Source organism: Salvelinus fontinalis, chromosome 3, assembly GCF_029448725.1.
Source record: "Salvelinus fontinalis isolate EN_2023a chromosome 3, ASM2944872v1, whole genome shotgun sequence".
NCBI classification, from domain to species: domain Eukaryota; kingdom Metazoa; phylum Chordata; class Actinopteri; order Salmoniformes; family Salmonidae; genus Salvelinus; species Salvelinus fontinalis.
Genome location: NC_074667.1, coordinates 17,965,145 through 17,990,783, shown reverse-complemented (window position 1 = coordinate 17,990,783; position 25,639 = coordinate 17,965,145). Strand labels below are relative to the sequence as shown.

At 42.5% G+C, this 25,639-nt stretch overlaps 1 protein-coding gene across 1 annotated transcript; it reads right to left on the bottom strand.

The window, feature by feature from the left end:
- Positions 1-15,927: 15,927 nt before the first annotated feature.
- pigu (phosphatidylinositol glycan anchor biosynthesis, class U) lies at positions 15,928-23,318 on the bottom strand. The gene is made up of 5 exons (XM_055900681.1): positions 23,314-23,318; positions 22,926-23,069; positions 18,091-18,258; positions 16,199-16,325; positions 15,928-16,041 (listed from the first exon to the last, which is right to left on the bottom strand). Exons 1-5 carry the CDS (start codon positions 23,316-23,318, stop codon positions 15,928-15,930), a joined length of 558 nt encoding a protein of 185 aa, XP_055756656.1.
- Positions 23,319-25,639: the final 2,321 nt, after the last annotated feature.

Sequence of the window (25,639 nt, the reverse complement as noted above, 5' to 3'; positions counted from 1 at the left end):
TGAGGAGCAGCCTCTCGCTGGGCGACAGGTGATATTCAGCCAAAACTCTGCATGCCATGGGCTCTCCAACCCTGTCCAGGAGCTACCCAGTGCTTCATTTGGAAAGCCATTTGATAATGGTACATTCTAAATCTAAACTAATTTCACATATTAGTAAAGACAAGACTACATTGAGAATAGTCTGATGGGTAAGACTATTATCAACTTGATGAGAGAACAGCATGTGCAGCATGTGGCAAGGATCAAAGCATACGCTTTTTTTGCAACTTTTTCAAATCATCAATATAGTTGCATCACGCAACCCATTTATGTTTTGATTTCTAAGACATTCTAAGGTTTGTATCATTCACAAATGAAGTTTCCAAATACAATGCCCCCTGTAATTATTGGGACAGGGAAGCATTTTTTCTTATTTTGGCTTAAAATCAAACAATAACTATGAGGTTAAAGTGCAGACTGTCAGCTTTAATTTGAGGGTATTTTAATCTATATCGAACCATTTAGAAATGACAGCACTTTTTGTATATAGTCCTCCCATTTTAGGGGACCGAAAGTATTGGGATAAATTCACTTATATATTTATTCAAGTAGTAAAAAGTTAAGTATTTGATCTCATATTCATAGCACACAATGACTACATTAAGCTTGTGAGTATAGTTTTGTTGGATGCATTTGCTGTTTGCTTTGGTTGAGTTTCAGATTATTTTGTGCCCAATAGAAATGAATGGTAAATAATGTATTGTGTCATTTTGGAGTCCCTTTGATTGTAAATAAGAATCTAATATGTTTCTAAACATTTTAATGTGAATGATACCATGATTACGGATAATCCTGAATGAATTGTGAATAATGATGAGTGAGAAAGTTACAGACGCACAAATGTCATACCCCCCAAGACATTCTAACCTCTCATAATTACAAAAAATGTGGGGGTCTAACTTTCTCAGTCATTTGCATGACGGTTACTGGCTGACAAAATGTCATGATTGCCAAAGCCCTACCTAGGCCTACATACAACTTTGTGTGCATCATCATGGCATTCTACTTGGCCACAGAATTTGGCCACAGAATTTGTCAACCAGAGGGATATCCTGTAAAGCAAGTTAGATCTACTTTTTTTCTCAAGACAACCAGCTTTAGTTAGCTTTGCATTTGTCACGCTCGTCTGACGAAGAAGGAGTGGACCAAAGCGCAGCGTGGTACGTGTTCATAATATTTTAATAAATTAGAACACTTGAACAAAAAATAACAAAGAGACAAACGAACAGTTCTGTAAGGTAACTAAACTAAACAGAAAACAACTACCCACAAACCCAGGTGAGAAAAAGGCTACCTAAGTATGATTCTCAATCAGAGACAACGATAGACAGCTGCCTCTGATTGAGAACCACACCCGGCCAAACACAAAGAAATAGAAAACATAGAAATATAGAAACTAGAATGCCCACCATAGTCACACCCTGGCCTAACCAAAATAGAGAATAAAAGCCTCTCTATGGCCAGGGCGTGACAGCATTCCAGCTCAGGCTTCATCCATACTACGGTGATACATTGCCTGCCGCTAACTGTAGCAGGCTTGTAATTGAGTGTGCATGTCCCACATGGCTAACAGAACACCAAATTCTTCATTGAGACAATGCTAAAACATCAATCTATGGGCGATTCAGTGTCACAAGTTTTCTTGCAAATTCAGCAGGCTATGGTGTGAATAGGATTTTAGAAGTGCCGTCTTTATTTTATTACTTATCGTAATCGTAATGCAGTCTTTGGTGTGCTTATCAATGGACAAGCACCTTTTTCCCACTCCTATCAAATTTATTTACTTTCATACGAAAGTTTTACATTGGATGGCGTTTAAAATGCATTCTGTCATAATAATATGTAATGTGATATATTTTAACATTACTATGTTTTAACACACAAAAATCAGTCATCTATTAAATCCGACGTCTTCCTCAAATGAAGGGGATGATGACACAATCTTTGCAAGATGATCTGATGTCATTGGTCCTCAGTCATTTCATTCAGAGTTGACCAAAGTTACCTCGCTAACTCCTCAAACCTGCTTGGTTCTCAACTCTCTCCTCAGGCACCCTCAGTCGGTTATTGTATTTGATGTATTCCAGAACTAGCACACCTGATTCAGCTTGTCAACGAATCATCAAGCCCATGAGTAGGTGAATCAGGTGAACTAGTTTAGGGCCAAAATTGTGAAACGTCTGCGGATCCCTGAGGAGAGGTTTGAGAATCACTGGGCTAACATAACCAGGTACAACTCTGGACCCTAGTTGTAGGGTATGACATATTAATAAAATCAGCTGTAAAACTGTTTTATACGGGCTATGATGGGACCATATTTTTTCTAATCAGGTCATATGGTTGAAAAAAAACTAACCAACTGTGATTGAACAATAGAACTAACAGGGGTGAGCTTGCTTTATGCAGGGTTGCACTGTGTAGGCCTTTGCATCTGTAATGAAAAAGTTACTAACACAGTATTTCATCACTATTGTTGATTAATTCCAGTCAAACATTTTGGATTGATAAGGTCCAGGTAGCCTAGCCACCCAAAGTTTGAATATAAACCAAATTGGATCACATTCACATTTTCTCTTCACACGAATAAATAGGTGTATTTTAGGCTACAAATACATAGCTTCTTAGGCTATAAATACATGATGTTTCCCCAGGCCAGAAGGGACGAGAGCACATAGACTTCTCTAGGCTACCTAGAGCTGTGTTTATCAGTAGGCTAGTTGATCAGACTGAAGCACAGATTAATTGTGCACGTCTTCACAAGTCATGAGGCAAAACAGTCTAAACAACAGTGCTCTGTTCCTATTTCAATGCTTTTTTATTTAACCAAATCAAAAGTGTTGGGACAAATGGAAATGCCAGCTCGCCACACGTTTGCTGGCTGTGCTGATTTCTGCAAAGTGGATAGATGGAAATCGCACACATAATGCTACAAATAAGAAACATACAATATATGTATGTTCTCCTATCTCGTAATTTCGAGATACAAATTTTGAATTTCGAGAACCAATTTTTTGGGGTAGCAGGAATGGCCTTCCATACATTTCCCCATACAAACCACTGGCAAAATCTCCTCACAGTGATCTCAAATTGTGTTTTTAATACACAATGAAATTAAACACAGACTACCCCTTGCTAATCAGGAGACTCTCTGGTATATTGTGGTGGATTGTCATTACAATTGCTTCACAGGAACCTGGTAGGATTAAGGTTGTAGTGTGGGAAGCCACTGGATGGCTCAATGCACTGCCCACTGTCAATGAGCATGCAGCCAAATTTACTAACCACTTTTGGAGAAAACTAGTGCTCTCAAATCGTATCCTGATGTCGACAGCAGATGATGATTTTATTTATAACATGGCTAACTTAGCTAGCTAATATACATTTTGAAAAAAACTAGTTATATTAACTGGCTAGCTAGCTAGCGTTAGCAACATTGGTTGGTCAATAAGACAGAGCTAGCGAACCAGCTGAGCTGGCAAACAATGTAACAAAAGTAGAATTGTGGATTCAAAAAATACTCCAACAGGCTTAGCATTTCAGGAATCACAGAAGCAAGTACCACTGGTGCACTGTTCAATTCTTTAGCCATTGAAACAATTTGTTTTTGGATGAAAATTCTTAAGAGTATGCATGTCACAGTGGCTTCATGCCCACAAGGGGCACAAAGGCACATGCCCGCTCAGATTCATCCAGTTTTTTACTTCTTCAATAATTTCATTAATTACTCAACTTCATTTAAGCTATGTAGTCTATTGATTCCTTCTTGATGAATAAATAAAACAATGTTTTATTATTTCTCTGTAATACTAGCCACCTAGCAATTTTATGAAGTTGGCTTTAGCTAGCCAGCTAGATAGGTTACCCAGTCTCCCAACCTAATAACTAGGTATCAATTAGTAAACATACTGAATAAGACTCACATTACTTTCAATCTTTTACTCAGATTTTAGCAGAGGAGCATTTTCTTAAAAGTTTCTTAAAAATAGAAAAACACCAGTCAGGGGGATACAGACAGCTCAATAGGTATACTTAGATATGCATAAAAATAATTGGTTTAAATTACAATTGACCAGGTAAAGAGGTATGCCATATTTCTGACATTGAATTAGGCATAATGATTATGGCTCTAGATTACAGGAGAAAGCTGTTTCAGGTGTTTGAAAAATGCAAAATTATTCAACTACCAGTGACTATGAGTTATATTGTAGCATGCCCTTTACTGTCAAAGTAAAAAAGAACACACCATCCCGAATTGTCACCCACATTGCCTTCCCATATTGTCAACTCATTGTGAGTTGTCAGGTTGCTGCTATTTGAACCTTGCTTTAGCTGTCCTAATTACTTGCCTTACCTGTCCTAAACAATCTCTTACCTACTTGAGTTTGGCAGCAGTTACCGCAAATGCACCAGTAACACATTCATGAAAAACAATTTAAAAAATATATTCATAAATAAGTATTTCATTATTTATAAACATGTTTTAACATTTAAACATGCATAAACATTTATACGTATCAGAAAACTACGCTTTTTTAATGACTAGTTATTGTAACATTGTAAGAATTACAATTCATTAGCATGTAGAACATTTATGATAATTTGTAAACATTTATAACCATCTATAATGGATTATTCATGAGTTATAAAGTTTTAGCAATGCACCCTATCCATCCGTTACTATGACAGAACATTCCAGTTATGTTTTCCCGCTATACTTAGCAGTGGTGATCATTGGATACATTGTAAACCTGTCATTCCTGTGTCCAAAAGCCCATAAACAGTTACATTGACTCTATTGAGGTTTTGAATCGGGGACCTGCTGACACACATTTGGGTTATACCACCAGGGGTGTTCCAGTAAGGAATCCAGTCTGGGTCACAAATAGCCTTGAGATTATGATTTAACTGGCACTGACTCCAGCAAACGCTGACCCCAGATAAGCCTATTCACATTCCTTCCACATCTACTTTTATCAAAGCTGGCAGAGGAAATTGGAAGAGTGCCACATGTTATCTAGGTCTCAGCATAGTCTATGTGCAATAAATGCATTGATAAACATTTACCATTTAGTAGCCTACATTTCTTTTTTTTGTCAGTCTGATTTTAATGCCTGAGTGGATGTCTGAGTGAGGCTACAACTTTTTGAAGTACTTTACAAAATCATTCCATTCGACCCTTTCCACGAACTAATGAGCTCTAGGACAAAAAATAAAAAGACAGCACTATATCCAAACAATAGAGCGCTTCACAAGCCCAAAAGAAAACAACGCAAAGAAAAAGTATCTTTGAAATGGGCAGGGGAGTCTGGTTGTCATGGGGGAAAATACGATTACATAATGTAAGATTTGTTGCGTCCATTGAAATAGCTATAATGTCAAAATTCTAGCAGCAGACCACTGGATTTGATTGAGAGACAGCCACACAAAATAACTTCAACTAGAACTTTGGATGTCTGTGCTTTCTTTGGCACTTGGTCTATTGCTCTATGGAAACCTACTACAATACAGCATATCCCTCAGACTTACATGAAGAAATACGTCTTTCTTTGATTCATTGTACTTTAGTTGCTTGAATAATTATATTAGTACACGTTCCTTGATCTGAAATCAAGAGTCAAAAAGACCAAGGCTACTGAAAGTTTATAATTGACCACACATGCTCATGCTGTAAAAATAAAATAAATACAGTACCAGTGGACTTTGGACATTTAAAGAGCAGCAACTGCTCCTAAAAAACAACTTATCATTTAGAAAACAGCCTATGTGGCATTGATATGAATCGGAAACATATATTCTACTGTCAAAATATACTACAAAATGTAAATAGGATAATTTTGGTCATAACGTCAGTCTTTTCCAAAAACAGAGTTTTGTACCCGAGTATGTCACAACGTAAATTAAGGTTGGGTTTATTTCAATCCTGCCCACACCTGGCAGCACACACGTAATCATAAATTCAGAGTGCAACTGCATGAGATCGCCCGGGGTAAATTTGGTTTCACTTTGGATGTCCCTATGAGGCTATTTAAGGATCATCAGTAAATTACACAATGTACCTGGGACAATATGTTAAAATTCCAATAACTCCAAATTAATTTCGATTGTGTAATTTATTGACAGTCCCTAACTAGTCAAACCAATTTTGCTTTGGTCACACACCAGTAGGCTGAAGCTAATTGGCGAACAAATTTGTTTAACTCTTCCCACCTGCGAACACACACACACACACACACACACACACACACACACACACACACACACGCGCGCACACGCGCACACGAACGCGCACGCACACGCACACACACACACACACACACACACACACACACACACACACACACACACACACACACACACACACACACACACACACACACACGCACACACTATAATGCCCGGGGTGTCGTGGATGAAAGGAGTCAAACGCAGGAGACAGAGAGTTCAGAGTAGCGTTCCAAATTTAATTCCCCACACGGGTGAAAAAACGACGCTACTCTAAAACAAATGCTTCACCACAAACAAAGTGAGAAGGCCGGGCTGCTGGGTAATAAAGCCCCACAAATCACCCTAACCACAAACAGGTGTCAATAATCAACAAAAAGGGAGTGGGAGGAAAAGTCAGTAGCAGCTAGTAGGCCGGTGACGACGACCGCCGAGTGCCACCCGAACAGGAAGGGGAGCCACCTTCGGTGGGAGTCGTTACAGTACCCCCCCCCCCTGACGCGCGGCTCCCGCAGCGTGCCGACACCGGCCTCAAGGACGACACGGAGGTCGAGGCGCAGGGCGATCCGGATGGAGGCGATGGAAATCCCTCAACATCGATGGATCCAGAATGTCCCCCACCGGTACCCAGCACCTCTCCTCCGGACCGTACCCCTCCCAGTCCACGAGGTAATGCAGGCCCCTCACCCGGCGTCTTGAGTCCAGAATGGCTCGTATCCTATACGCCGGGGACCCCTCGATGTCGAGTGGGGGAGGAGGGACCTCCGGTACCTCACCGTCCTGCAGGGGACCAACTACCACCGGCCTGAGGAGAGACACATGAAACGAGGGGTTAATACGATAATAGGAAGGGAGTTGTAATCGATAACACACCTCGTTTATTCTCCTCAGGACATTGAAGGGCCCTACACACTGCGGACCCAGCTTCCGGCAGGGCAAGCGGAGGGGCAGGTTTCGGGTCGAGAGCCAGACCCTGTCCCCCGGTACAAACACGGGGGCCTCACTGCGGTGGCGGTCAGCACTCCTCTTCTGCCATCCACTAGCTTGTTGAAGTGATTCCTGGACGGCCCTCCATGTCTCCTTGGAGCGCTGCACCCATTCCTCCACTGCAGGAGCCGGTCTGGCTCGGATGCCATGGTGCCAGGACCGGCTGGTACCCCAATACACACTGAAAGGGGGACATGTTAGTAGAGGAGTGGTGGAGAGAGTTCTGGGCCATTTCGGCCCAAGGGATGTATCTCGCCCACTCCCCTGGCCGGTCCTGGCAATACGACCGCAGAAACCTACCCACCTCCTGGTTCACTCTCTCCACCTGCCCATTACTCTCAGGGTGATAACCGGAGGTAAGGCTGACCGAGACCCCCAAACGCTCCATAAACGCCCTCCATACTCTGGACGTGAACTGGGGGCCCCGATCAGAAACGATGTCCTCCCGCACCCCGTAGTGCCGGAAGACGTGGGTGAATAATGCCTCCGCAGTCTGCAGGGCTGTAGGGATACCGGGCAACGGGAGGAGATGGCAGGACTTAGAAAACTGATCCACAATCACCAGCACCGTAGTATTCCCTTGAGACGGGGGAAGGTCGATCAGGAAATCTACGGATAGATGTGACCAAGGCCGTTGTGGAACGGGGAGGGGTTGTAACTTCCCTCTAGGAAGGTGCCTAGGAGCCTTAGTCTGAGGGCATACCGAACAGGAGGAGACATAAAACCCAACGTCCTTAGCCAAAGTAGGCCACCAATACCTCCCCCAAAGGCTCCCCACTGTCCTCTTCACCCCAGGGTGACCCAAGGAGGGTAGGACGTCAGCCCACCGAATCAATTTGTCCCGAACACCAAGCGGCACGTACTTCCGCCCCGCCGGACACTGAGGAGGAGCGGGTTCCGCCCTTAATGCCCGCTCGATGTTCGAGTCCACTTCCCACACCACTGGTGCTATAAGCCTTGAGGAGGGAAGGATGTGGGTAGGTTCGGTGGGCCAATCCTCCATGTCAAAACAACGGGACAGTGCATCCTCCTTTATGTTTTGGGAGCCCGGTCTGTACGATAGAGTAAACTGGAATCGAGTGAAGAACATGGCCCACCTTGCCTGACGTGGGTTCAGTCTCCTAGCTGCCCGAATATACTTCAGATTCTGGTGGTCGGTCCAGATGAGAAAAGGGTGCTTAGCCCCCTCAAGCCAGTGTCTCCACACCTTCAGAGCACTGACCACCGCTAACAACTCCCGGTCCCCCACATCATAGTTATGCTCCGCTGGGCTGAGCTTCTAAGAGAAAAAAGCGCAGGGGTGGAGTTTTGGTGGCGTACCCGAGCGCTGTGATAGCGCGGCACCTACCCCAGCCTCGGACGCGTCCACCTCCACTATGAATGTTAGAGAGGGATCCGGATGCGCCAACACGGGCGCATCCGTGAACAGCGCCTTCAACCTGTTGAAAGCTCCGTCTGCTTTTGCTGACCACTGCAAACGCACCGGACCCCCCTTCAGCAGTAAGGTAATGGGAGCTGCTACCTGGCCAAAACCCCGGATAAACCTCCGGTAGTAGTTGGCAAAACCCAGAAACCGCTGCACCTCTTTTACCGTGGTCGGAGTCGGCCAATTACGCACGGCCTTAATGCGTTCATCCTCCATCACCACCCCCGAGGTGGAAATGCGATAACCCAGAAAGGAGATGGCTCGTTTGGAGAACACACACTTCTCAGCCTTGACATATAGGTCATGCTCCAGCAGTCTACCAAGCACTTTGCGTACTAGAGACACATGCACGGCGTGAGTGGCTGAGTAGATCAGAATGTCATCGATATAAACAACCACTCCATGCCCGTGCAGGTCCCTGAGAATATGGTCTACAAAGGATTGGAAAACGGCAGGAGCATTCTTTAACCCATATGGCATGACGCAGTACTCATAATGGCCCGATGTGGTACTAAATGCGTTTTTCCACTCGTCTCCCTTCCGAATACGCACCAGACTGTACGCGCTCCTGAGATCCAGTTTTGTGAAGAACTGCGCTCCGTGAAATGATTCCATTGCCGTAGCAATTAGAGGTAGTGGGTAACTAAACCCCACTGTGACGGCATTTAGACCTCTATAATCAATACACGGACGCAAACTACCTCCTTTTTCTTCACAAAAAAGAAACTTGAGGAGACGGGTGAGATGGAGGACCGAATGTACCCCTGTCCCAGAGACTCAGTGACATATGTCTCCATAGCCACCGTCTCCTCTTGGGACAATGGGTACACGTGACTCTTGGGAAGCGCAGCGTTTACCTGGAGATCTATCGCACAATCCCTACCCGGTCGATAAGGTGGTAATTTAGTCGCTTTCTTTTTACTAAAACCAATTGCCAAATCGGCATACTCGGGGGGAATGCGAACCGTGGACACCTGGTCTAGACTCTCCACCGACGTGGCACCGATGGAAACTCCCAGACACCTTCCAGAACACTCCTCTGACCACCCCTGGAGAACCCCCTGTTTCCACGAAATAGTAGGATTGTGACTAGCCAGCCAGGGCTATGATCTCCCTGCGTCACCATGTCCAGTGGAACCGTGGCCTCCCGGACCAAACCTGACCCTAATGGGGAGTGCACGGGAAAAGGAGAATCTATCGGCACAAGCGGAACACCCAGCTTGATGGCGAGTCCGCGATCCATAAAGTTCCCAGCTGCACCTGAATCGACTAGTGCCTTATGCTGGGAAGAGGGAAAAAAACGTAAGAAAAAAAATTAAGACAAACATATGACAAACAGGGGGTTCTGGGTGAGTCTGGTGCTTACTCACCTGAGGTGACCGAGAAATGTTCCGCCTGCCATCTCGACCCCCAGATGGACCCCCCCAGCCCCGATCGGCCGTGTGTCCTCTCCGACCACAGCTGGTGCAGGGGGAGCCTCCTCCTCCGGTACCCCTCGACACCTCTCCTCCCAACTCCATGGGAATGGGTGCAGGGGTGCTGGGTGGTGGAACGCACAGGACCCTCTCCGAACGGCCGCGGGAAGCCAGCAGATTGTCCAGCCGGATGGACATATCAATAAGCTCATCCAGGGAGAGAGCTTCGTCCCGGCACGCTAGCTCCCTGCGGACATCCTCCCGGAGACTACATCTGTAGTGATCTATAAGGGCCCTGTCGTTCCACCCAGACCCCGCGGCCAAGGTCCGAAACTCCAACGCGTAATCCTGGGCGCTCCTCTTCTCCTGCCTGAGATGAACCAGTCGCTCTCCCGCCGCTCGGCCCTCAGGTGGATGGTCGAACACCGCACGAAAACGGCGGGAAAATTCGGGGTAGTGCTCTTTGGCTGAATCTGGGCCATTCCAGACAGCGTTAGCCCACTCCAGAGAACGACCCGTTAGGCAGGAGATGAGGACACTCACCCTCTCCGCTCCCGAGGGTGTGGGTCTCACGGTTGCCAGGTACAGTTCTAGTTGTAACAAGAACCCCTGACATCCCACTGCCGCTCCATCATACTCCCTCGGGAGCGCAAGACGGAGAGAGCTGGAGCCGGAGGATGGTGAGAGAGGAGAGGAGGAATCCTGAGCTGGAGAGACTGCAGGTGGAGAGAGGAGACCACTCCTCTCCCATCGGTCCATTCTCTCCATCATTTGATCCATGGCGGAACCGATTCGATGGAGTACGATAGTGTGATGTAGCACCCGTTCCTCCATAGATGGGAGTGGGTTTGCCGCTGCTCCTGCTGACACCATTCCGATAACAGGTGCAGGATTCTGTAATGCCCGGGGTGTCGTGGATGAAAGGAGTCAAACGCAGGAGACAGAGAGTTCAGAGTAGCGTTCCAAATTTAATTCCCCACACGGGTGAAAAAACGACGCTACTCTAAAACAAATGCTTCACCACAAACAAAGTGAGAAACACGAATAAACACAAACCAACGAACACGTACCCTGACACACAAGAATGTACAGACTGTACACACAACAATCCCGCACACCCAGCAGGCCGGGCTGCTGGGTAATAAAGCCCCACAAATCACCCTAACCACAAACAGGTGTCAATAATCAACAAAAGGGAGGGGGAGGAAAAGTCAGTAGCAGCTAGTAGGCCGGTGACGACGACCGCCGAGTGCCACCCGAACAGGAAGGGGAGCCACCTTCGGTGGGAGTCGTTACACACACACACACACACACACACACACACACACACACACACACACACACACACACACACACACACACACACACACACACACACACACACACACATACATCAAACCACATCCCTAAACCAACTGTAATTTGAATTCAGCCAAGGCTGCTAGCATTTTTTAATTCACCAAATCTAAAACGAGGACAAATCAGGAAGTGCAGTCGCACTTTAAAAATCATTTATAACAATGAACAGGGCAGGGGAGAATACAGGAGATTTCAAATTGACATGGAAATCTATGTAGTCGAATAATGCAAATTTTCCAACCAGGAGTAGGATGAAAAAAACAGACGAATAACAATGAATTACATAACTTATGCTTATCCATTCTTATAGTTGTAGTGTTGTTACATATTCCCTCTTTAATTGAATTCTGGGTTTATAATCATACTTCATAGGACTTGTTTAGACCAGATTTGCCAGGCTTTTCTGTGTCAAGTTGGTACCTCATTCTTCTAATACAAAGATTAGAGGACTTTTAATGTAGGATACTGAATCCATTCTTTAATGTTATCATCATACATTGTATTCAGTATGTAAACATGTGATTTATTTAAGCAATAAGGCCTGAGGGGGTGTGATATATGGCCAACATATCACGGCTAAGGGCTGTTCTTAGGCACAACGCAACGCCTGGACACAGCCCTTAGCTGTGGTATATTGGCCATATATCATAAACCCCTGAGGTGCCTTATTACTATTATCAACTATTTACCAACGTAATTAGAAAGGAAAATGAAGTGTTGATTGTGAGCCAATCAGCATTCAGGCCTCGAACTACCAGTTTATAATTAGTATACGATTATAAAAAAATACTTGGTGGAAAATAAGGTTAATCTGGCCATAGCCTACAAGAAAGAAGCCCTTTACATTTGAGTACATCCATGCTCACGTTAACCTAAAACCTACTGTATAATGTACTGTATCAAAATGGAGATGTTAATATAATTGTTAAATTGAAGTAGGAAACTTGCAAAAAGGGGAAACCCTTTACTCTGTGTGAGACTAGTGAAAAAATACATTTTCCATTTGAAAATGAGTTACCAACACAAGTTACAAACCCATTATAACAGTGTCAGATTTTAAATACTTTTGTCAGTTATTACCAACTGTATAAAACGGTTTGGGAAGCATAAAAGTGTATGTATGGCTTTAATCTGTGAACCAAAGTCTAGTGGGAAAAAAGTGGGTCAAAGGCTTTGTTTTCATGCTAGTGTCATAAAACTTGTTCACCAAAGAGTTACAGAAAATAACCACCTTAATGTGTCAACCATTAGACGTTACATAATCAATATTTTACGAAGACCTCAATTAAGAGCAAACCAAGCCCCTGAAAGTGGGTTGATCTTTACAAAAGTGTGGCAGTCTCACTGCAGAATAGACTTCAGATTAGTGACCCAGCTTGTAAAATTATGTGATGACCCAAAGGCAGACATAGATGTACAAACAGATTTTAATAAACAAAATACAATTCCAGAAGGGAGGGTCTACAGGGGCTAATGATTGGCCACAAGGTCTGCTCTTAGTTGATCAGCTGAAGTGACATTGTTAAAATAAATTGTCCACACCACCTGCTTCTATGGATTAAAATGGGTGATCCAATAGGCTATTCCAGGACCGGAATAGGCTTCCAGTGTGCTGCACATATAGTGCCTTCAGAAGATATTCATACCCCTTCACTTATTCCACATTTTGTTGCGTTACAGCCTGAATTCAAGATGGAAAAAAAATCTCACCCATCTACACACAATATCCCATAAAGACAAAGTGAAAACGTGTTTTTAGAAATGTAAGCAAATTTATTGAAAATGAAATACAGAAATAACTCATTTACAGAAGTATTCACACCCAAGTGAATACTTTGTAGAAACACCTTTGGCAGCGATTACAGATGTGAGTCTTTCTGGGTAAGTCTCTTATGGCTTTCCACACCTGGATTGTGCAACATTTGTCCATTAATCAAAATTCTTCCAAGCTCTGTCAGTGGTTGTTGATCATTGCTAGACGACAATTTTTAAGTACTTGCTATAGATTTTCAAGTAGATTAAAATCAAAACTGTAGCTTGGCCACTCAGGAACATTCACGTCTTCTTGGTAAGCAACTCCAGTGTAGATTTGGCCTTGTGTTTTAGGTTATTGCCCTGCTGAAAGGTGAATTAATCTCCCAGTATCAAGTGGGAAGTAGACTGAATTTCCTCTAGGATTTTGCCTGTGCTTAGCTCCATTCCGTTTATTTTTTTATCCTGAAAAACTCCCCAGTCCTTAATGATTACAAGGATACCCATAACATGATGCAGCCTCTACTATGCTTGAAAATATGAAGAGTGGTACTCAGTAATGTGTTGTATTGGATTTGCCCCAAACATAACACTTTGTATTCAGAACAGAAAGTGAATTGCTTTGCCACATTTTTTGCAGTTTCACTTTAGTGCCTTGTTGCAAACAGGATGCATGGTTTGGCATATTTTTTATTCTGTACAGGCTTCCTTTTTCACTCTGTCAATTAGTTTAGCATTGTGGAGTAACTACAATGTTGTTAAATCATCCTCAGTTCTCCCATCACAGCCATTAAACTCTGTAACTGTTTTAAAGTCACCATTGGGCTCATGGTGAAAACCCTGAGCGGTTTCCTTCCTCTCCGGCAACTGAGTTTGGAAGGATGCCTGTATCTTTGTAGTGACTGGGTGTATTTATATATCATCCAAAGTGTAATTAATAACTTCACCATGCTACAAAAGATATTAAATGTCTGCGTTTTTATTTATTTACCAATAGGTGCCCTCCTTTGCAAGGCATTGGAAAACCTCCCTGGTCTTTGTGGTGGAGTCGGTGTTTAAAATTCACTGCTCAACAGAGACCTTACAGATAATTGTATGTGTGGGGTGCAGAGATAAAGTAGTCATTCAAAAATCAAGTTAAACACTATTATTGCACACAGAGTGAGTCCATGCAACTTATGTGACTTGTAAAGCACATTTTTACTCCTGAACTTATTTAAGCTTGCCATAACAAAGGGGTTGAATACTTATTGATTCAATACATTTCAGATTTTCATTTTTAATTTATAAAAATGTCAAAAAACATAATTCCATTGACATTATGGGGTATTATGTGTAGGCCAGTGACAAAACAAATCTACAATTAATTCTCTTAAATTCAGGCTGTAACACAACACAATTTGGAAAAAGTGAAGGGATGTGAATACTTTCTGAAGGCACTGTATCCGTACCCCCCCCCCCCCTCAAAACTACAACCTGTACTGTAGCCATCATCATTCATAGCCACTCATTCAGCAAATAAAACGTTATCCGTTTCAAAATCACCCTGGTCTTATGTAAAAAAATACATAAACATACCAAACAACTTAAGTACTCATCCATTTACCAAATGATCAAAGCAAAACATTTTAGAACAAAAATCAGGGCTGGCAACAAATAAATACTATATATAAATAAATACACATAAATCCCTAATTTGTATTTTTTTAAATGGCATACATGAACATTCGAGTTGACACGGAACACATTCACCAAGCAAAGTGCATCACGAGAGTTCGGAGGATTCCAGATCATATCTCACTATCACTAAGTACAGAGTACCATTCAGATTCCAATTCTCTCAGAGAAGACACACTCCAGTAAATGGGTGTCTTATCCCCAATATCTTTTGCCTATGCTCTTGCAAATAGTGACAATGCATGAGTCATCAGATATTCATTGAGAGAAGAGTAGCAACTTACCAACAAGTTGTACAGACAGTTATAGTTGGACACAGTGTTTAGTGTATTAGTAAAGCAAAACATAAAGGGTTGTGTTCATTAGGCACCAAACAGAAGACAACGTCCTGAAACAGAGGTGGACTATTTGGAAAATACTCAATTCCAATTTTTTATGCTAAATGTTTTTTAAAGTTTTCCGTTGCGTGCCCAAATGAACACATAGGCTGATAGACTGACAAACCACTGTAGTTTTCCTATTCAACTGATGCCCTCTGCTGGTAAAAGAGCAGATCTGTCTGGTTTACGTATCCGCCCAAGTGCCCAAAGGCTCACATCTGCGCAATTCATCTGCTTGTTTTCAATGTGAGTGACAGTGAGTCCTAAGGGCATAAGAAAGTAAATACAGGAAATAGGTAGGACCAAAAAAAGCTAAAGAACCCAGACCAGCAACCCAATCACCTACATGCCAAAATATATATCTCACCTACTCATTGGAGCGACAGAACAGACAAAAGGTAGCACATCTTTCACTCCAGCCACTTAACCTCCATGACTGCTCCTTCCTTCATTTATTCAGGTTTGCTCCAGTGGGACCTTCAGAAACACTAAGGCTGGTCTATGTGGGAGCAAGGGGTTGGTTGGGCTGTTTGTTTCAAAGACCTCAGAAATAAGAATTCGAAGTGTGGGGTAATGTTCAGAGTCACTTTCAGTCATGCAGCGGTCCCATCCCTGCCTGTGTGTGTGTGTGTGTGTGTGTGTGTGTGTGTGTGTGTGTGTGTGTCGTCCACTACTTGAGAACCAGAGTGGCCTCGCTACCGTCTTTCCTCTTCAGGTACAGGCCATGGGTTAGGTGATGCTCTCGCCGCAGGTACGCGTAGAAGTAGTCCGACACCCGCAAGATCTGAGAAGAAACAAAGCAATATTGACAGAAATCCATCTGTGAAAATTATAATTTCAATAGTTAAAGGTACTGTACTCTAATCCAGCTGATTTCACACTGAAGATGCCTGTACCAATGCTAGCCTACCCAGCTGTGCAGCACATTCCAGCCCACTCACCTGTACCACGTTGAAAAGCAGCATGATGGAAGAGTAGAAGTTGGAGTTGGCACTACCCGCGTAGATCCAGAGGTGCCAGAGGACGGGGAACAGCGCGGAGCACGCCAACAACAGGACTAGATCAGGACTAGAACACAAGGAAAATAAAGTCAATATAAAACTATATAATGTACAGTCATAACATTCTTAATGAGCCTAAAACCAAAGCTTTTTCTTGTAGAAGTTTCCCCTAATCTTAGTGTACAGAATTCGCTGATTGGTGATGTGGAGTTGGGGAGACGGCATTCGTGGCAGGTGTGCCTTCTATATCTCTCTATGACCAGGTATTTACAAAGGCAGCCATTGAGAGCGCCTCCTTTCAATCTGGGCCCATCACCCAAACAGAGTTGAGGAGTTGAGCAAGCCAAAAATTCACAACTACCAGTATGAGTAATTGAATGCAAGTTCCAACATCCTTTATTGCATAGAAGAGGACTTCCTCACCTCTGTTTTGTTTGTGTGACATTCCGGCCGCCAATGGCTAATTCAGGCAGCCATTAAAAATCATAATTCATACATGCATCTGTCCAACTGTTCAAGACTGGCAACATCAACTGTTCATCATTCTATGAATCTAGACATTTAAACAATCCATTCCATTTTACAACCATCTTCATCTAAATAAAGACTCCAACTGCATCTTTGCTTCGGTCTCCGCTCTCTGACCAGAGCCCACTGTAGATGGGCATCACCATTCCAGTTCTACAACCTCAACCTCAACACTTTACACTTAGCCAGCTAACTTGCTCTAGTAAATATTCTGCAATTAGTGCAAGTCCAATCATGATGGTGCAATGCATTTCACTCGTGATTACACAATGTGTTAATGTCTTTATTGTACCTCTCCCTATCAAATAAATAAATAATTGAAAGGACTCTGTATGAACTCCAGTTCATAAAAAGGCAAACTTCAACCGTTAAAACATTACTGACCACTCTCTACCCTAGCTGGCTATAGTCCCAACTTCTGTTGGCTATAACTGAAGAGATGATCATTAAGATGGATGACTCATTAGATTAGGCTTTCTGAAATACCATCCTGGCTTTTCTTGTTATTGAGCTTTGTGTCAGGTGCCTGTGGTGCTTCAGAAATCAGTTTTTATTGTTGACTTTGACAAAGCCGAGTCATCCCCTCTTCCTGCTTCTCTTTGTAATGAAAGATAATTATACCAGCCCTTGACCTGGTCTGAAAACAAACCCTAAATCAGTAATATATGCCATTTAGCAGACAATTTCATCTAATGCGATTCACATTGATGCCTGCATACATTTTACATATGGGTGGTCCCGGGAATCAAACCCACTACACTGGTGTTACAAGTGCCATGCTCTACCAACTGAGCTTCAAAGGACCATTGTTTCTCAATCCTGGTCCTAGTGACCCAATGGTGTTGACATTTTTTTGTCTGTTGCCTTATCACTGACACAATTGATTCAACTCATCATTAAGCCTTTTAATTGTGGAATTAGGTGTGTTAGTGCAAAAAAAAGTACATTCCTTTGGCTGGGACAAAACCTGCTGTACTGCGGGTCACCTGCAGCAGGTTTGAGGATTACTGCACTATAGTATTAGGGATGATGTTAAGGAGCACACCCTCTGACGGTTAGTTCTCCTCTATACAATAGATGACATGGAATATTAACGTAGCTCAACTTTGTACGACTTTTGAGGGATGAAGACAATCTGAATTCGACAGGGGCAAAGAGTATTCCTGCCTCAACAGAAATAGCTTTAGGACAGAGTTCAGTAGGTGCGAAATGGAAACCTTGAAACGGGGAGGTACTAATTTAACTTGTCCAATAAGAAATGCTTGTGCTCGTCTTCTGTTGCAAAACAGTTTGCTACGGTGTACCATATCGAACACAATCCATGGCTCATGGGAAAGAACCACTCACATCTGTATAGGTGGTTCCAGGCCGGCAGGAAGGCCATATAGAGGGCGATGTCGCCCACGGTGGGGTAGGACTTGAAGATGGAGATGATGGCGATCTGCATGAAGATCAGAAAGACTGGGTGCTCCCTGGGACAGAGGACAGCAGTGTTACTATACAGCAGCCTTTTTAGGACAAAAGAATTTACAGGACTTATAGATGCCACTTTTAGATGGGATACATCATATTTACACACACGTGGTCCTGTGTGGCTCAGTAGAGCATGAGAGTTGTAACACCAGAGTAGTGGGTTCAATTCCCGCAGGGGCCACCCATATGAAAAGAATTATGCACGCACTATGGTAAGCCGCTTTGAATGAAATCGTCTGTTTAATAGTACATAATACCCAGAAACAAGGGTTTCCGGAAGTTTGGCACCGCACAAGTGACTGGGAAGATGTTAAATTATCGGACATTTGAGAAATGTACAGCTCATCCATATGAATAGGGTGCGCAAACCATTAGAGCGTCCACCCACGCAGCCAGCGCATCAATAAACGAGGGATATTGGCCAGATGAGCCACATTAATGTTTCCTTAACAGCCTATAACAAACTACAAAAACACTATTCCTTGTGTTTCGATGTGCAGCATATGCAAAACCTTTTAGCCTATTGTTTTATTGGTTTTTACTTTCCTAAAACAATAATTGTCCACCTCACGGTTCAGCTGTCGTAGATTTGAGCACTAAATGCATCAGGGCATTGCATGCATAGGCCTATAGGCTTAGGCGTCCACTGTATGATATGGATATTAAAACAATACATATAAAAGCTTAGGCCTAGCCCCACACAGAGACAGAGAGAGACAGAGACAGAGACAGAGGGAGACAGAGACAGAGAGAGACAGAGACAGAGACAGAGACAGAGACAGAGACAGAGACAGAGACAGAGACAGAGAGAGAGAGAGAGAGAGAGAGGGGTCGGCGGCATGCTATGACACTGACATGCATTTCTTCATCCTTGTCACATATAGCAGATGCAGTAGCCTACAGATATAGGCGACCAGAAGGAAGTACATTTTTAGTACATTTTCTATCCAAATATTTTTTACAAAGATAAGCATTATATTATTAGATTATAGGAGTAACTCTGGTAGGCCTAAACCATTTTTCCTCACCTAAAGTTAAACTGTTGGAGTCAGTTGGAGCATCGGTGCAACCAAAATAAATCAGCCTAGATTTCTGACATTTCATATTCTTAAAATAAAGTGGTGATCCTAACTGACCTAAAACAAGGAAGTTTAAATGTATTTGGCTAAGGTATATGTAAACTTCCGACTTCAACTGCAATCAGCAATGAACAGGGTTTACATATGACCGAAAGGACAAGGTGAGTTGGATAAAGTTTCTATATGATAGTACTTGCCATCTTCCTTTATGTACAAACTGAAAGCATTACCATGTTGATCTCTCAACACCACAAGGATGATGCAAGTGAAGTTTAGTCTAGTGCTGTAGGTTAGTTATCTTTGAATGCAACAGGTAATCATTCTTAAAGTAATTACTTCATGAATTAAGTTTATATACCAATTATGGGGTCAATTTAACTAATCGTTTGGGATTTGTGAAATATTTTCAGTGTTATTTTCATGATATTTCACAGTGTTTGTATAATTTAAATGTAACATTTATTTGCACAAGACAAAGTCCACTTGATCATCAGATATTGCTCTAAAATCCTATGCCACTGGTGCCAAAGACATCTATAGTGCAACCAACTAGTTTGGTGCAGCCATCTAAGGACATACGCATAAGGTTTACATACCAAATTTCATGGCCCCATATCCATCAGTCCAGTTCTTATAGCCCTGGTGTGATATGGTTCCATCTAAATGCAGCAACTAATCATTCTCAAATTAATTTGAGGGTAATTCATTGAGTCTTTAAACCAAATCTTGAGTCAATCTGACTTACAGGCTGACTACACCGCCCGCGTCGCGTGCACGAGCATTGCAAAAATAAATAAATAATACATTTAGACATACATGTTATTCAATTATTGCACCCACACTGCTCGCGTGCGCCAACGAGCGTCTGCGTTGCCAAGGGCTAAAATAGAAGTCAGTTCTATTTGTGACGCAGATCGTGCTGGATGTCCTGCCTCTTCCATCTCCTCATTGGTTTATAGAAGCATGTACCCACGTGCCATCTCCTCATTGGTTATACCCACGTGGGTGACTGAAAGACAAACGAGGTCAGTGGCGGTAATGTATCTAATTTATGAAAGTTGCCAATCGCAATGTAAAGTCAAGAGAAGAAAAAGCCTGGAAGGAGGAGAGATGACTAGAAACGATTCGGTTGACCGTTTTATGTGTAGATTAATTGGCGGAGTAGAGGACCTTGTGCATTTCAGGTAAAATAACAACTCAATGTTTATATCCCAGGACAAATTAGCTAGCAAGCGCAAGCTAGCTAGGTAAATTGCCAATAAACGTTTAATGATTTTCGACCTGTCCACAAATGAATATAATTGGTTCAGAGTTTGTTTTGATATTTTAACCTGCGTGTCGTGATCGCGTTTGGTGTGGGGGGACAAAATACATTTATGCACGATGGTGCACGCGTACAGCCGGTTTGGGTTCCGTGTTATGGTTCATGGGAAGATTAAGTATTTTTAGCATTAGCATACAGTGTATTCAGAAAGTATTCAGACCACTTCACTTTATCCACATTTCGTTAAGTTACAGCCCTCTTCTAAAATGTATTTTAAACATTTTTTAAAAAGTCTACACACAATACCCTATAATAACAAAGCAAAAACAGGTTCAGACATTTTTGCAAATGTATTAAAAATAAAAACTGAAATATCACATTTACATAAGTATTCAGACTCTTTACTCAGTACTTTGTTGAAGCACATTTGGAAGCGATTACAGCCTTGAGTCTTCTTGGGTATGACGCTACAACTGTATTTGGGGAGTTTCTCCCATTCTTCTCTGAAGACCTCCTCAAGCTCTGTCAGGTTGGATGGGGAATGTCGCCGCAGAGCTATTTTCAAGTCTCTCCAGAGATCAAAATCGGGTTCAAGTTCGGGCTCTGGCCGGGCCACTCAAGGATGTTCAAAGACATGTCCCATGCCACTCCTGCGTCGTCTTGGCTGTGTGCTTAGGGTCGTTGACTTCTTGGAAGGTGAACCTTCGCCGCAGTCTGAGGTCCTGTGCGCTCTGGAGCAGGTTTTCATCAAGGATATCTGTACTTTGCAGTTGTGCCAAGCTTGTAGCATCATAATGCTCCAACAAAGTATTGAGTAAAGGGTCTGAATACTTACATAAATGTGATAGTTTCTTTTTTATGAATTTGCAAAAAAAATACAAACCTGTTTTTGCTTCGTCATTATGGGATATTGTGTGTAGACTGATGAATGCACTGTATGTGCATCTATAGGTACAGTGTGGCCATATTTGAATGCATTAAAACAATTCAAGACTGATGTAATAAGTCTAAAAACAAAATATGGAGTGATTCTGAAATATGGTTCATGAGAAGATCATTGCAGATGATGTTGAGCATTAGCGTTACATAGGAAAATAATGGATTGTTAAAGAGCTACTCATTTTAAAAAGCAATGACTACCTTTGAAAACAGCCTATGTAGTATTGATATGAGTTATTCTAGGGAAAATAGGATACATTTTGGTCATAAAGTAAATCTTGTCTAAAACGTAGTTCGGAACATCTATGCAGCACAATGGGTAATTGACACGGGGTGAACAGCTGCAGTGATCACTCTCTATCCAATAGCAGACAGTGCTCAGCAGCTCTGCCAATTTACATAAAACAACATAGTGCACATTTTGTTACTTGAGAAAACTGCCCCAAACACATTAGTTAGATGTAAAACTGCACAACTAAAGCATCCTCTGCTCAAACTTCAAAATTAATTACAGTTATATTAGATTCATTCTGGGGTTTTGAGGAAGTAAAATTGGCTAGTGTCTCATGGAGGACAAACATCTTTAACCAAACACAGAACCGGTCAGGAAACACACCGCCAAGACTGAAATCAAATTTTTCTAATGAGCAACATAAAAACACAGGTGCCAATCGGCGTGTTCATTGGCTCTATAAAAGTGTCCTTGTTTATTGGGATATAATTCAGTGTGGTTCATCTTAAAGTTTCAAGTTAATAGGATTCGGGGGAGTGGACTTAATGCTTTAAATGGACACGTAAAATCTGATTTTTATTTGTCTATAATTTAGCCATCTTTTGACCAATCCTTTAGCTTTTTTTGAAACTCAGTTAAGACATACTATGGGCCTACATTCCATCTGGTGTCATTAGGTCCTACGGTTCATTTTGACCAAATCATCGTTTTAGCCTCCTAAAAAATAGGACGTTTTGAGTGAGGTGAATGTGCAGCTCGAACGATGTGACCATTACATTTTTTTACTCACACAGCCAAGTCAAAATCAATTAGCGATCACACAATGCATTAAGGCCCTTCCATAGTCTAAAAAGAGAATTGTTCATAGTTTCCTTATTTTTTTAAGATATCAATGCCAAACTGAACATGGTTCATCAGGGTAATGTCTTTGATGAGTCAATCTGGAGTGAAACTGATTTATGGTTCATGAGGAGAATATTTAAAAAGTTTTTTTTGTATTAGCATATGTGCTAACGTGCATCTATTTGTACAGTGCAAACATATTTGAAGGGTTACTGTATTTTGCCCCACAGATCTGTGCTCTTCTGAACCACAAAAATGACAACCTTAGTCTCTCCACACTGAGTTGAAGAGTTGATGAAGGGGACTCACTTTAGCTTGATGGAGAGTGGAATTGTGTAGAAGAACACGTTGATCTGAAAGACACAGATGAAGAAGAGACGGAAGTGCTCAAACATCTCGGCGAAGAAGTACCAGAAGAGGCCTATGTTGGGGGTGAGATCTGGCATGGAGAGGCTGGGGAAGAGACACAGAGTATTCACACAGGAGGGAAAGATCACACAATGCATTAAGGCCCTTCCATAATCTGTGTTGGGATTAGTTACCTGAAAAAGTAATATTACTCATTAAATTTTACAAAAGTAATGTGCTATTTAAAATATTACTTTGTGTGGAAATAATTCTCAAAGTATTCAGATACCTTGACTTTGTCTACATCGTTACAGCCTTATTCCTTATTGTCCCTCCATCTACACAATACCCCATAATGACAAAGCGAAAACAGGTTTTTAGAACATTTTGCACATGTATTAAAAATAAAATACAGAAATACCTTATTTACATTAGTATTCAGACCCTTTGCTATGAGACTTTAAATTGAGCTCCGGTGCGTCTTGTTTCCATTGATCATCCCTGAGATGTTTCTACAACTTGATTGGAGTCCACCTGTGGTAAATTCAATTGATTGGACATGATTTGGAAAGTCACTCGCCTGTCTATATAAGGTCCCACAGTTGACAGTGCATGTCAGAGCAAAAACCAAGCAATGAGATCAAAGGAATTGTCCGTAGAGCTCCGAGACAGGATTGTGTCAAGGCAAAGATCTGGGGAAGGGTAGCAAACAAATTCTGCAGCATTGAAGGTCCCCAAGAACACAGTGGCCTCCATCATTCTTAAATAGAAGAAGTTTGGAAACACCAAGGCTCTTTCTAGAGCTGGGCACCCGTCCAAACTGAGCAATCGGAGAAGGGCCTTGGTCAGGGAGGTGACCAAGAAATAGATGGTCACTCTGACAGAGCTCCAGACTTGCTCTGTGGCCATGGGAGAACCTTCCAGAAGGACAACCATCTCTGCAGCACTCCACCAATCAGGCCTCTATGGAAGAGTGGCCAGACGGAAGCCACACCACAGTAAAAAGGCACATGACAGTCCACTTGGAATTTGCAAAAAAGCACCTAAAAGACTCTCAAACCATGAGAAACAAGATTCTCTGATCTGATGGAAAAAAGATTGAACTCTTTGGCCTGAAGTCCAAGTGTCACATCTGGAGAAATCCTGGCACAATCCCATGGTGGTGGCAGAATCATGCTGTGTGGATGTTTTTCAGCAGCAGGGACTTGGAGAGATCCTTGACGAAAACCTGCTCCAGAGCACTCAGGACCTGACTGGGGGCGAAGGTTCACCTTTCAAGAGGACAACGACCCTAAGCACACAGCCAAGACAATAGTGGCTTCGGGAAAAGTCTCTGAATGTCCTCGACTGGCCCAGCCAGAGCCCGAACTGGAACCCAATCAAACATCTATGAAAAAACCTTAAAATAGCTGTGCAGAAACGCTCCCCATCCAACCTGACAGAGCTTGAACGAATCTGCGGAGAAGAATGGGAGAAAATCCTCAAATACAGATGTGCCAAGCTTTTAGCATCATTCCCAAGAAGACTCAAGGCTGTAATCGCTGCCAAGGGAACTTCAATAAAGTACTAAGTAAAGGGTCTGAATACTTACAGTACCAATGAAAAGTTTGGACATCTACTCATTCAAGGGTTTTTCTTTATTTGTACTATTTTCTACATTGTAGAAACATAGTGAAGACATCAAAACTAGGAAATAACACATATGGAATTATGTAGTAACCAAAAAAAGTATCCACCCTTCACCTGGAATGCTTTTCCATCAGTCTTGAAAGAATTCCCACATATGCTGAGCACTTGTTCGCTGCTTTTCCTTCACTCTGCGGTCCAACTCATCCCAAACCCTCTCAGTTGGGTTGAAGTCGGCTGATTGTGGAGGCCAAGTCATCTGATGCAGCACTCCATTACTATCCTTCTTGGTCAAATAGCCCTTACACAGCCTGGAGGTGTGTTGGGTCATTGTCCTGTTGAAAAATAAACGATAGTCCCACTAAGTGCCAACCAGATGCGTTGGCGTATCGCTGCAGAATGCTGTCATATCCATGCTGGTTAAGTGTGCCTTCAATTGTAAATACATCACCGACAGTGTCACCAGCAAAGCACTCCCACACCTCCTCCTCCATGCTTCACGGTGGGAACCACACATGTGGAGATCATCCGTTCACCTACTCTGCGTCTCACAAAGACACGGCGGCTGGAAACAAAAATCTCAAATTTGGACTCATCAGACCAAAAGACAGAATTCCACCGGTCTGATGTCCATTGCTCGTATTTCTTGGCCCAACAAGTCTCTTCTTCTCATTGATGTCCTCTTTGCAGCAATTTGACCATGAAGGGCTGATTCACACTGTCTCCTCTGAAAAGTTGATGTTGAGATGTGTCTGTTACTTGAACTCTGTAAAGCATTTATTTGGGCTGCAATCTAAGTTGCAGTTAACTCTAATGAACTTATCCTCTGCAGCAGAGGTAACTCTGGTTCTTCCTTTCCTGTGGCAGTCCTCAAATCAAATAACATTTTATTCGTCACATGCGCCGAATACAACAGGTGTAAACCTTACAGTGAAATGCTTACTTGCAAGCCCTTAACCACAATGTAGTTTTAAGAAAAATAAGTCTTAAGAAAGTATTTACTAAAATAAACTGAAGTAAAAAAATATATAATATTCGAAAATAACTAA